General features: G+C 45.3%; 1 protein-coding gene across 1 annotated transcript in view; it reads right to left on the bottom strand.

The window, feature by feature from the left end:
* Positions 1-13,306, bottom strand: part of oplah (5-oxoprolinase, ATP-hydrolysing) — a 69,418-nt gene that overhangs the window by 20,120 nt on the left and 35,992 nt on the right. The window contains exons 11-16 of the mRNA XM_048617539.1: positions 12,214-12,365; positions 11,749-11,909; positions 9,539-9,640; positions 7,811-7,985; positions 3,226-3,410; positions 2,546-2,692 (exon numbers count right to left, since the gene is read on the bottom strand). Of these exons, the coding sequence (XP_048473496.1) occupies positions 2,546-2,692; positions 3,226-3,410; positions 7,811-7,985; positions 9,539-9,640; positions 11,749-11,909; positions 12,214-12,365 (922 nt within the window). The remainder of the gene's footprint in view (positions 1-2,545; positions 2,693-3,225; positions 3,411-7,810; positions 7,986-9,538; positions 9,641-11,748; positions 11,910-12,213; positions 12,366-13,306) is intronic.

Below are 13,306 nucleotides of genomic sequence, written 5' to 3'. Positions count from 1 at the left end.
GTAACTGAACTCCAGGATGAACATTTCCCATCAACCACCACCCTCTGTCTTCTTACAGCTAGCCAATTTCTGATCCAAACCGCTAAATCACCCTCAATCCCATGCCTCCATATTTTCTGCAATAGCCTACCATGGGGAACCTTATCAAACGCTTTACTGAAATCCAAATACACCACATCAACCGCTTTACCCTCATCCACCTGTTTGGTCACCTTCTCGAAGAACTCAATAAGGTTTGTGAGGCACGACCTACCCTTCACAAAACCGTGCTGACTATCCCTAATGAAATTATTCCTTTCTAGATGATTATAAATCCTATCTCTTATAATCCTTTCCAACACTTTACCCACAACCGAAGTAAGGCTCACTGGTCTATAATTACCAGGGTTGTCTCTACTCCCCTTCTTGAACAAGGGGACGACATTTGCTAGTCTCCAGTCTTCTGGCACTATTCCTGAAGACAATGACGACATAAAGATCAAAGCCAAAGGCTCTGCAATCTCCTCTCTAGCTTCCCAGAGAATCCTAGGATAAATCCCATCCGGCCCAGGGGACTTATCTATTTTCACACCTTCCAGAATTGCTAACACCTCCTCCTTATGAACCTCAATCCCGTCTAGTCTAATAGACTGTATCTCAGTATTCTCCTCGACAACATTGTCTTTTTCCTGCGTGAATACTGACGAAAAATATTCATTTAGCACCTCTCCTATCTCTTCGGACTCCACGCACAACTTCCCACTACTGTCCTTGACCGGCCCCAGTCTTACTGTAGTCATTCTTTTATTCCTGACATACCTATAGAAAGCTTTAGGGTTTTCCTTGATCCTACCTGCTAAAGACTTCTCATGTCCCCTCCTGGCTCTTCTTAGCTCTCTCTTTAGGTCCTTCCTGGCTAACTTGTAACTCTCAAGCGCCCTCACTGAACCTTCACGCCTCATCTCTACATAAGCCTCCTTCTTCCTCTTGACAAGAAATTCAACTTCTTTAGTAAACCACGGTTCCCTCGCTCGACCACTTCCTCCCTGCCTGACAGGTACATACTTCTCAAGGACACGCAGTAGCTGTTCCTTGAACAAGCTCCACATTTCAATTGTGCCCAGCCCCTGCAGTTTCCTTCTCTATCCTATGCATCCTAAATCTTGCCTCTTCGCCTCATAGTTGCCTTTCCCCCAGCTATAACTCTTGCCCTGCGGTATATACTGATCCCTTTCCATCGCTAAAGTAAACGTAACCGAATTGTGGTCACTATCACCAAAGTGCTCTCCTACCTCCAAATCTAACACCTGGCCTGGTTCATTACCCAGTACCAAATCCAATGTGTCCTCGCCTCTTGTTGGCCTATCTACATACTGTGTCAGGAAACCCTCCTGCACACATTGGACAAAAACTGACCCATCTGAAGTACTCGAACTATAGCGTTTCCAGTCAATATTTGGAAAGTTAAAGTCCCCCATAACAACTACCCTGTTACTTTCGCTCCTATCCAGAATCATCTTTGCAATCTTTTCCTCTACATCTCTGGAACTTTTCGGAGGCCTATAGAAAACTCCCAACAGGGTGACCTCTCCTTTCCTGGTTCTAACCTCAGCCCATACTACCTCAGTAGACGAGTTCTCATCAAACGTCCTTTCTGCCACCGTAATACTGTCCTTCTTAATTACTCTCTCCATTTAAATGCCTTTTGATTCTTCTAACCAAAGTACATATTACAAACAATCGGGGTCTTTGTGGAACATCACTGGTCACAGATTCCCAGTCGGAAAAACACCCTTCCACTGCTGCTCTCTGTCTTCTGTGGCTAAGCCAGTTCTGTATTCTTCAACAGTGGCAAAGGATTCAACTAAGCTTTCAAAAGGGAATTGGAAAAATACTTGAGATGGAAGAATGACTTGGGACTGGGATGAAACAAATAGATTTTGAAGAATTAGATGCCATTTTAATGAAACATATAAAATTCTTAGTGGGTTTGACAGGGGAGATGTGGAAAGATTGTTTCCCCTTGTGGGACAGTCTGGGATCAGGGAGCAGCATCGCAGAGTAAGGGGCTATTTAGTTAAGACAGAGTTGAGGAGGAATTTCTTCTCTTAGAGGGAAGTGAATCTGTGGAATTGTTTACCGCAGGGGGCTGTCGAGGCTGGGTCATTAAGCACATTCAGGGCTGATACATATTTTTAATCAGGGAGAGAATGAAAGGTTATGGGGAAAAGGCAGGAAAGTGAAGCTGAGGGTTATCAGATCAGCTACGATCACATTGAATGGTGGAGCAGATGAAATCGGCCAAAGAGGAGATGCAGAAAGACTGTTTCTCCTTGTGTGAGAGTCTGAGACCAACAGGCACCATCTCAGTGTAAAGGGCCACTCCTGCCCCCATGTCTAATGGTTTTTTAGATTTTTCAAAGGACCAGCATAGTTTAATGAGATGGATGGTGTCCCTGTAGCATTAAATCTCTGATTGTTCGAAAGGCTGTAGGTGCAGCACATCAGCATGTCGTCATATCTTCTCAGGGACAAACTGTAAACTGATGAGACAGACAGATCTCACCTCTGCCTCGCTGACTTTCACTTTCAATCTGATTGGAGTGCCATCATCCATGTAATCCTCAGCATGGACCTCCACCAGCCCATCCCTCTGCTGACATCGATGGGCAAACTCCTTCAACATCTCCTTCACAGCGACTTCCGCATTATGCTGTCAGATCAACAGGCATCCAATGCGTCAACATTCAAAGAAATGTTATTTTCTGCAGCACTTATCATGAACTTTCGGACATTGGTCAGTATTTTAGAATCAAAGAGGCAGTTCTTTGTCATATGTGATGACAGTTGTACTGAGATAATGCAGCTGCCAAACTGTACAGATCCCACAGGCTGCGATTCAATGAGGAAGAAGATAATGTTTTGTTACCTGAATACTGACTAGGATATTGGAAAGCCCTGCTTGTTATCAAATTACTAGCTTACAGATCTTTCATATCGACCTGACAGGGCAGATGAGGTCTCAGTTTAGCAACTCATCCAAGAGTTATTAACACTGAGTGCAGCCCAACAGTGCCCACTCCCTCAGCACTGTCCCTCCGACAGTACCCGCTCCCTCAGCACTGTCCCTCCGACAGTGCGGTGCTCCCTCAGCACTATCCCTCCTTATTGAGTCATGGAGCAGGTCTGAGGGACAGAGTGTATGAACCAATCATATTTCTGGGGCCCAACCTGTTGAAGTCTTACCTGAATGTGGGCCATGTAAGCTTGGACCACCTCCAACCCGTACACATCGATCAGCTCATTCACCAGTTGGATCCCTTTCTGATTGGCTGCTACCTGTGCCCGCAGATCTGACAGATTGTCATGGAGATTGCGTGTCCCGCTGCTGCCTGGGATCTGTGCTGGGGCCTGGAGTGCCTTGGTAACAGCTGCAAGTGACACAGAGTTAACAAAGGATGACACTGGTGGGATGGTGAAATGGGCAGCGGCACGTCTGGTACAGTTCATAGTGGAGACAAAACATATTATATGGAAACACTTTAAATGATAGATGGCACAATTTTGCAAAATCATATTGGTCATTTAGGTTTATAAATAGATGAATTATAAACATGATACAATGATCACTTTCTCCACTGAAACTCAATCCACTGTGCCTGTCTCATTTGTCCAACAATATATCCTGTCTTGTTGGATTGGCCACATACTACTCTAGGAAGCTCTCCTGAATACAATCCAGGGAGATATGCCTCTCTCTGCCCCTTACACTGTCAGTATCCCAGTGTATACACAGAGGATGCAAAATCCTCATTCTAATTATGATGGTGGTCAATGGATATTTTTCAAACTGGAGAAAGATGTATAGCAGAGGTCAGGAGTCAGTATGGGGACCCTTGCTTTTCCTGGTAGATATTAATGATATGGATTTTGGTGTGCAGGGGACAATTTCAAAGTTTATGGATGACACTAGACTGGGGAGACTTGTAAACTGCGAGAGGGACAGTTTGGAACTCCAACAGGACGTTGACATGTTGGTGGAGTGGGCAGCAAGGGGGCAGATGAGGTTTAATGCAGAGAAACATGAGGTGGTGCACTTTGGTAGGAAGAACATTGAAAGACAATGTAAAATAGGCTGTACAATTCTATAGGGGCTGCAGGAGCAGAGGGTCCTGAGGGTATATGTCACAAATCACTGAAGGTGTCAGGACAGGGGGAGAGAGCAGTTAATAAACAGACAGTGCCCTCGGTTTTATTAATTGGGGCATAGAGTACAAGAGCCAGGAGGTGATGTTGAACTTGTACAAGACATTTGTTAGACCTCAGCGGAAGTATATTGTACAGTTGTGGGTGCCACATTATAGGAAAGATGTGAATGTATTAGAGAGAGTGTAGAAGTGATTTACAGGAATGGTTTCAGGAATGAGAAACTTCAGTCAGGAGGATCGACTGAAGAAGTTGAGACTGTTCTCCTTGGAGAGGAGATTTGATAGAGGTTTTCATAATCAGGAGTGGGCTGGACAGAGTAGATGTTCCTGCCTGTAAAAGAGAAAAGAACAAGAGGGGCATAGATCTAAAGTGAAGCAAGGGTGATAAGAGAAAAAACGTTTTCACTCATGAGTAGCTAGGGTCTGGAATGCACTGCCTGAAAATGTGGTGGAGGCAGCTTTATTAGGTATTCAAGAGGGACACTGGATGGTCATTTGTATGGAAATGGTGTGCGGGGTATGGGGAAAAGGCAGGAGGTTGGCACTGGGTAATAGAACCGGTGCCAGCAGGTTGGGCCAAATGGCCTCCGCCTGCTTCACAACAATTCTGTTACTCTAATGGTGAAGCTGTGGTGTAATGGTCACATCGCTGGCCTAGTAAACCAGGTAGATGTTTTGGGGACATGAGTTTGTATCTCGTCATGTCAGGTGATGAAGGGGCTATGCTCCGAAGGCTTGTGTTTTCAAATAAACCTGTTGGATTATAACCTGGCGTTGTGTGATTTCTGACTTTAGAGAAGGAAATGTGTTGTCCTCACCTGGCCTGGCCTACATATAGCTCCAGACCCACAGCTCACTCTCAACTGCTGTTTGAAATGCCCCGGCAAGATACTCAAATGAAGGGCAATTAGGGACAGGCAATAAATGCTGGCTCACCCAGTGACACCCACATCCCATCAACGAAAAGAATAATAAAAACAAAGCAATCGTATTTGTTACTATTATTGAAATGTGCAGAACTGCATGGGAACACCGCACCCTGCAAGTTCCCCTCCAAGCCACTCACTATCCTGACTGGGAAATATATCGTCGTTCCTTCACTGTTGCTGGGTCAAAATCCTGGAATCCCCTTCCCTCCGGGTATTGTGGGTCAACCCACAGCACATGGGCAACAGTGGTTCAAGCAGGCAGCTCAGCACCACCTTCTCAGGGACAATAAAGGCTGGCCAAGCCAGCAATTCCCACATCCAGGGAACAAATAATCTTTAAAATAAATTCTGGGAGCCTCTTTTCAAGAAAGATGAAAAGGCATTAGAGGATTTGTACCCAGAATACTCCAGGGATAAGGGATTTCCATTGTGAGTGAAACATGGAAGAGTCAGGACAGTTCTCCTTGGAACAGAGAAGGGTTAAGAGGTGACACAGCAGATGTTTATAAGATGATGAGAGATTTTGAAATAGTGAACAGTGAGAATTTATTCCCTCTACTGAGTAGGTCCATAACATAAGGTCAAAGCTTCAAGGTCACTAGCAGTATATCTTGAAGGAAGATGAGGCAAAATGATTTCAATAAGATTGTTGAAATCCAGTATTCTCAACCTGAAAATCATTTCACAATCATTTTAAATGGAGAACTGAACAGGTTCTTGAGAATCAGGGACTTAAAGATTCAGACCAAAAGCAACGATGTGGGTCAAGGCACAGTTGCTTTTTAAAGAGCCAGAAAGAATGATAACCTGCTGCACTATAAATTTCTGAGGACAGTTTATCTGAACAGACTAATCTTCCTGTGACTGCAAAAGATTAAAGGGTGATCTGCTCAGGGGAATTCTTGTAACGAAACAATTCAATTGCATAAAGAAGGAATATATTAATATTATTTGGGAACTTATGTCCTAGAGGGAAAAGGGTTTTCCTTTTCAGTTCCATGAAAATGATTTGTTCTTTTAAAGAGTCAGAGACACAATTTGCAGCATTGGGTCAAAACAGCGTGCCCAGGAAGTCATGTGACTTAAGCTAAATAGCTGGATAAGCTACTTGGCCAAATAATGCTGAAGCGTGTACTAAGTTAAAATTTGTGATCCCGAGAGAAACAGATGGAGAGGCTGGAGGGAAGAATCTGCTTCAGTTCAACAGAAAAGATTCATACCAGAAGATGTACTATTGAGCAGCCTCAAAATAGCTGAGATAAGCTCTGAGGTTTTCCTGGAGTCCAGTGACCAAACAATGTCTGTCTGTCTCAAGGGTGAGACGGTAAGAGAGAGAATCACATCTGGTGAATGTGCAGAAATTCAATGAAAGGAATTGTATGCAGATTTATCAGTTGATTAATAAATCTTACAGTGAAGGAAGGGCATAATACTTCACTGGGGTTGAGTGACTGTAAAGGGATATTGCTGGGAAAATGGATTGAAACTTATACACCTTTGTATTTCTTGCTTTTCTTTTGTGTAATGGCCTTATGTTGTTTTTTTAAAGTACATTGGCAACCTCATATGAATATGTTCAGTGACTGACCACCACAGTAGCCAAATTGCAAAAGAAAAATAAACTGTATGATCTACCAAGCCAGGTTTCACTCTGGAATCTGACTTGTCCAGCATTAATATCAGCTGGGATTATAACAATAACATTAAACAGAAACTAGTTCCATTGGTGAGATGACTAAGGGTGTCTTAAAGTCAAGGCAGGCCACTTAGAAGTTATGTCAGGGAGTACAGGGCAGTGGAAATCTGGGAATCTCTCCCCCGGAAAAGTTGGTGGGGGTTAATTGGAACTTTCAAGACTGAAATAGATCAACTTCTGAAATAAAAATCAAAGTGCTGGAAAAACTCAGCAGGTCTGGCCGAATGTGTAGAGAGAGAGATACAGAGTTAACGTTTCAGATCAATCATAAGAACTGCTAGATTTTGATTGGGTGAAAGAGATTAAAACCCGAGCTGGGTAAATGGGACTGATGCTCAGATGGTCTATTTGAATTGAAGAACAGGTTTGAGGGGCTGAATGGCCTCCTCCTGCTCCTCACTGCCAACGTATCACAGAAATTGCCACTTTTCGGGTCAGTGCCACTTTTCGGGTCAGTAATTCTGACTGTAGAGCACAAATGTAATTTACCAAAACACAGAAAGCAGCAGACAATCTTTTGATGAATTAATTCTCACATTTGTGGGCTCCTATTAGACATCTGCGCACACTGAAGGGGTCAGGGCAATAGGAGAAAGGGAAGTGGTGGAGAGGTCACTCAGTGCTGACTGAGATAACACAGTGCGGAGCTGGAGGAACGCAGCAGGCCAGGCAGCATCAGAGGAGCAGGAAAGTTGACGTTTCGGGTCGGGACCCTTCTTCATTTCTGAGGGTCCCGACCCGAAATGTCAGCTGACCTGCTCCTCTGATGCTGCCTGGCCTACTGTGTTCTTCCAGCTCCACACTGTGTTATCTCTGACTCCAGCATCAGCAGTTCTTACTGTCTCTCAATGCAGTCTGACCCTGGATGATTTGTTTCACCTCAGCCCCACCCTCCCAAATTGAGGGGGCCCTCATTGAGGTCAGATTACTCAATTGAGTGGGGCTGAGCTCAATGAGGACATTAACAGAGCAATGTGGGATCTCATGCCCCCACTCACCCTCCTCCTGGAAGACCCCATCCTTCACTAGCTTGAACGAAGTGAAGACAGCTCCTTCCTCCTGCAACGATTTGGAGTGAGGTGGCATGGAGCCAGGGGTGATGCCACCAATGTCAGCATGGTGCCCTCGGCTTGCTACAAAAAACACCGCGTGAGAAACACCTTTTCGAAAAACCTGTGGGATGTAATAATCAAGGGGAATATCCAAGTTAAAGAAAGAAATACAAGCCTGCACTTCCAAAGCGCCTTCCATGACCTCAGGTTGGAGGCAATGGCCTAGTGGTATTATCGCTGGACTGTAAATCCAGAGACCCAGATCATGTTCTGGGGACCTGGATTCAAATCCCACCAGGACAGATGGTAGGATTTGAATTCAACAAACAGCTGGAATTAAGAATCTAATGATGACCATGAATCCATTGTCAATTGTTGGGAAAAACCCATCTGGTTCACTATTATCCTTTAGAGAAGGAAACTGCCATCCTTACCTGGTTTGTCCTACATGTGAATCTAGACACACAGCAATGTGGTTGACTCTGAACTGCCCTCTGGGCAATTAGGGATGGACAATAAATGCTGCCGAACCAGCAACACCCTCACCCCGTGAATGAATAAAAAAATGACGTTGTCCCGGTTGTCTTTACAGCCAAAGCAGCACTCCTGAAGTTTAGTCCCTGTTGCAATGTAGAAAATGCAACCGCTATATCTTTGCACAGCAGAATCCCAAGTATCGACATTATGATGACAAGACGACAGTACATCACAGGAAAATAATGTTCGGTCCATCAGGAACTGTGCTAGCTCTCTGCAAGAACACCTTTCTGCAGCCCTGCAAAATTGTCTTAGCTTAATGCTGGTTTCCCTTCTGAGATTCATGATTGAATTGGCTTTTACCACCCTCTCAGACAGTACGTTCTGATTCCTAAACACTCATAGTGTACAAATTACTCTCCTAGTCATCTCTGGTGCCTTTGCCAATCACTGCAAATCAGTGCCCACTGGTTGCCAACCCTTCCATCAATGGGGATAGTTTCTCCCTTCTGACTGTGAAGAACTCTGATTTGATGGGCACAGTGCAGAGGAAGATTTACTCTGTACCTAACTCTGTGCTGTCCCTGTCCTGGGAGTGTTTAATGCGGGACAGTGCAGAGGGAGCTTTGCTCTGTATCTAACCCCGTGCTGTCCCTGTCCTGGGAGTGTTTGATGGGGGGGGCGGACAGTGTAGCGGGAGCTTTACTCTGTATCTAACCCCGTGCTGTCCCTGTCCTGGGAGTGTTCGATGGGGGTCAGTGTAGTGGGAGCTTTACTCTGTATCTAGCCCCATGCTGTCCCTGTCCCTGGGAGTGTTTGATGGGGGACAGTGTAGAGGGAGCTTTACTCTGTATCTAAGCCCGTGCTGTCCCTGTCCCTGGGAGTGTTTGTCGGGGGACAGTGTAGAGAAAGCTTTACTCTGTATCTAGCCCCGTGCTGTCCCTGTCCCTGGGAGTGTTTGATGGGGGACAGTGTAGAGAGAGCTTTACTCTGTATCTAACCCCGTGCTGTCCCTGTCCTGGGAGTGTTCGATGGGGGGGACAGTGTAGAGGGAGCTTTACTCTGTATCTAGCCCCGTGCTGTCCCTGTCCCTGGGAGTGTTTGATGGGGGACAGTGTAGCGGAAGCTTCCCATATATTTGCTGCCCTTGTCCTTCCAGGCGGTTGGTTGAGTAGCGGACAGTGTTGTGGATCTTACCGGAGTGATAACCGTCAGGTCAGGAAGATGGCTTCCACCCGCACTGGGATGGTTACTCAGGATAACATCGCCTTCTTTGAGGTCATCACCGAGATGATTAATCTGTCAGGGGGAGAAAATGGAAATCAGATGGAGTCCAGACATTTTGCCAGCTTCAGAACCCTTTCACCTTGCCCCCACCCCCTTGTTGCCCGGTCAACCAGCTTAAAAACGGGTGAGACTTCACGAGTAAGCCCACCCTCGGTAACACAAGCGGGCTGCTAAGCTCCTGTGGGCTTCACAGCTGAGAATGGTCCTTTCCTTGCACTGGTTACCAAAAACTGCACAGGAGGAGGTAAAATGGGTGGGGAGGAGGTTTTCAAGAAATTATTGTTGGCTGGTTGAGAAAAAAAAACTTTGAAAGGCGCATGGCTTTGTACGTAGAGGCACAGCTTCCAAAAACAGGGAGGTTATAGTAAAAACATTTTATGTCATCGGTTAGGCTGGAGCACTGTCTCTTTCTGATCACTGTACTTTAGGAATAGTGTCCAGTTCTTGGAGAGAGTTCAAATGAGACTCACTGGAATGGTTCCAGAGATGATGGATAAGCTGGCAAAGAATAAATCTCACTGAGCAGGAGAAAAACTGAAGCAATACGGTCAGTGGATGCAGAATCTTTAAATATTTTTAAGATGGAGGCAGATAGATTCTTAATTCCCAAGGTGGATGGAAGATTATTGGGGATAAGCAGGAATGGAGAGTTGAGGCTAAAACCAGATCAGCCACAGTCTTATTTTTGATTTGATTTGATTCTTGATTGTCACATGAACCTAGGTACAGTGAAAAGTTTTCTTTTCCATGCAGTACAGGCAGATCATACCATACAAAGTGCATCAGGGTAATAGAACAGAGCGAGGAATACAATGTTACGGCTGCAGAGAAGGTGCAGAAAGAGCGAGATCAACTTTAAATTTAAAATTTGAGAGTTCCATTCAGAAATCAAATAACAACGGGGAAGAAGCTGTTCTTGAATCTGTGCGTACAAAAACTTTTGTATCTTCTGCCCAATGGAAGAGTTTGGAAGAGGTTATAACTGGGGTTGGTGGGACCTTTGATAATGTTGCCTGCCTTCCAGAGGCAGCAAGAAATATAGATGGAGTCCGTGGGTGGAAGGTTGGCTTGTGTGATGGACTGGGGCTGTGTTCACAACTCTCTGTAGTTTCTTACGGTCCTGGCCAGAGCAGTTGCTGTACCAAGATGTGATGCATCCAGCTAGAAAGCTTTATCATGCATCTATAAATTTGGTAAGAGTCACTGTGGACATGCTTGTTGAATGGTGGAGCAGGCTCGAAGGGCCAAATGGCCTACTCTTGTACTTTATTCTTATGTTAATTTATTTCATAGAGGCAAAGGCCATGAGGGCATTTAATAGAACACACAGAAAGAAACTATTAGCAGTGGGAGATGGGCACAGGTTTAAAATGGTTGACAAAAAGAACCAGAGGTAAAAAGGGAAAACATTTGTTTATGCAATGAGTTGTTGAGAGCTGGAATACACTGCCTAAAAGGGCAGTGGAAGTAGTTTCAATAATTACTTTGAAAAGGGATTTAAATAAATATTTGAAGGAGGTACATGGAAAGATTGGAGGAGTGGGACTAACAGTACAGATTCTCTCTCAGAGCTAGCACAAGCTCGAAGTGATGAATGGTCTGTATCATTCTACATGACTGTAGAGTAATTTAGAAAGGGGAAGTGTAAAACTGTGGGATGTACAACAGGACAATCCCTGGCCAGACTGAAGGGGAATAATCTGAAGAGTTATATCTGACTCAATGCAGTAACTCTGCTTCTCACTCCAAAGATGCTGCCATATCTGCTCCAGCAATTTCTGATGTTACTTCAGATTTCCAGCACCCACTGTGTTTTTCTGCTCCACCCTCCTTGTCTGTTCCACACAGCCTCCATTCCCTTGTCTATCAAAACAGAACTGGGCTTTCAAAGAAGGGTCTAGGCCCGAAACGTCAGCCTTCCTGCTCCTCTGATGCTGCTTGGCCTGCTGTGATCATCCAGCTCTACACCTTGTTATCTCAGGAGATTAGATATTCCCAGTCCTGCTGTTTCTATTTGCCACCCCCCACCCCCACTACATGACAGAGGAGTGTGACTATGGTAAAGTCACTGTCCCTGCCCCCAACCCCAACTGAAGCTCCTTGTTGAACTCTGACCTTACCTGGAACTGCACAGTTTCCTGCATTGCTCCCAGGTGTACGGGGATGTGGGGGGCATTGGACACCAGGCCCCCTGTGGGGCCAAACAGTGCGCAAGAGAAGTCCAGTCGCTCCTTGATGTTGGTGGAGATGGCTGTTCTCTGTAGTGTATGACCCATCTGCTCTGTAAGGAAAGGGAACAGTCAGGATTAATCAGTCAATCCCAGGGCACGAATCAGTCACTTGTGACTGCAGGAGGGTAAGTGAACCATCTCCTAAATGCATTCCTGCTGTGAGCATATTGTTACCTATTTGTCTCGTACACTCTCTGTAAGGATTGACTTGGCTGAGATATCAGCTTACTGCTGTTTATTCCATATTCTCAAACCGATATACCATCGCATCCTTACTGGAGGAGGATGAAGATATATGGCATTATCTTACACAAATCCAATGGTCTAGTCCCTCCCTGCTCCTGTCAGTTGTACCTGCGATGCTCATGAAGCGATGTGAAAAGATGGAGAGCTGGATTGTATCCAGTCTGGGTCCGACAGTCTGTAGCTTCCCTCTGCCGATGGTGATCTGGATATCACCAAGCTTAGTGACACCAGCGATACAGTCTGGTTCAACCAGGATGGTGCTGGCAAGTGAGAAGGAAAAGAACTCATATCAACAACCTGCACTTCCCCAGCACTGTTAGCATTGTAAAACATTACTGAGCACTTCATGGGGAACGTTACCACATAAAGATTGACTGTGAGCCACATGAAGACGTACTCAGGGCAGTTGTTTTTGGGGATCTAGGTGCTGAAGGCACAGTCACCAATGGTGGAGCAAAATAAGAGGTTACAGTTAAAGCGTTGCAGATAACTCAAAGGGTGAAACAGACAGAAGAAGTGTCAGTGGTGGTGAGGATGCACTGATGGATCAGATTGACTGTAATGGCATTGGACTATAACTCAGAGACCCTCACCCTGCCAGGACTTGTGCCCTGGGAATATGGTTTTAATGGAATTTCAATTCAGTGTCAGAAAAGATTGGAGTTGAAAGTTAGTGTCAGTGTTGGTGACTGTGAGAGTATTGATTGTTGCAAAAATCCATCTGGTTTACCCATGTCGTTTAGGTAAGGGCACACTCCTTCCTTATCCTGTCACATCCTCCACGTGACTTCCAGACACTGACTGACAGACATGCGCATACACACAGGCGCGTACTCACAGACACACATACACACACACACACACAAACTCTCTCACACATACACACACACTCTCTCACACACACACATACACACACACTCTCTCTCACACACACTCTCTCTCTCTCACACACACACGCACACACACACTCTCTCACACACACACACTCTCTCTCTCACACACACACACACACACACTCTCTCTCTCTCACACACACGCACACACACACTCTCTCACCCACACACACACACGCGTACACACACACTCTCTCACACATACACACACACTCTCTCTCTTACACACACACATACACACACACTCTCTCTCTCACACACACATACACACACACTCTCTCTCTCACCCACACACGCACACACACACA

The sequence above is a fragment of the Rhincodon typus genome, chromosome 2 (assembly GCF_021869965.1).
Source record: "Rhincodon typus isolate 14 chromosome 2, sRhiTyp1.1, whole genome shotgun sequence".
In the NCBI taxonomy this organism is placed as follows: domain Eukaryota; kingdom Metazoa; phylum Chordata; class Chondrichthyes; order Orectolobiformes; family Rhincodontidae; genus Rhincodon; species Rhincodon typus.
The sequence above is the reverse complement of the archived record's forward strand: the minus strand, read 5'-3'. Positions and strand labels throughout refer to the sequence as shown.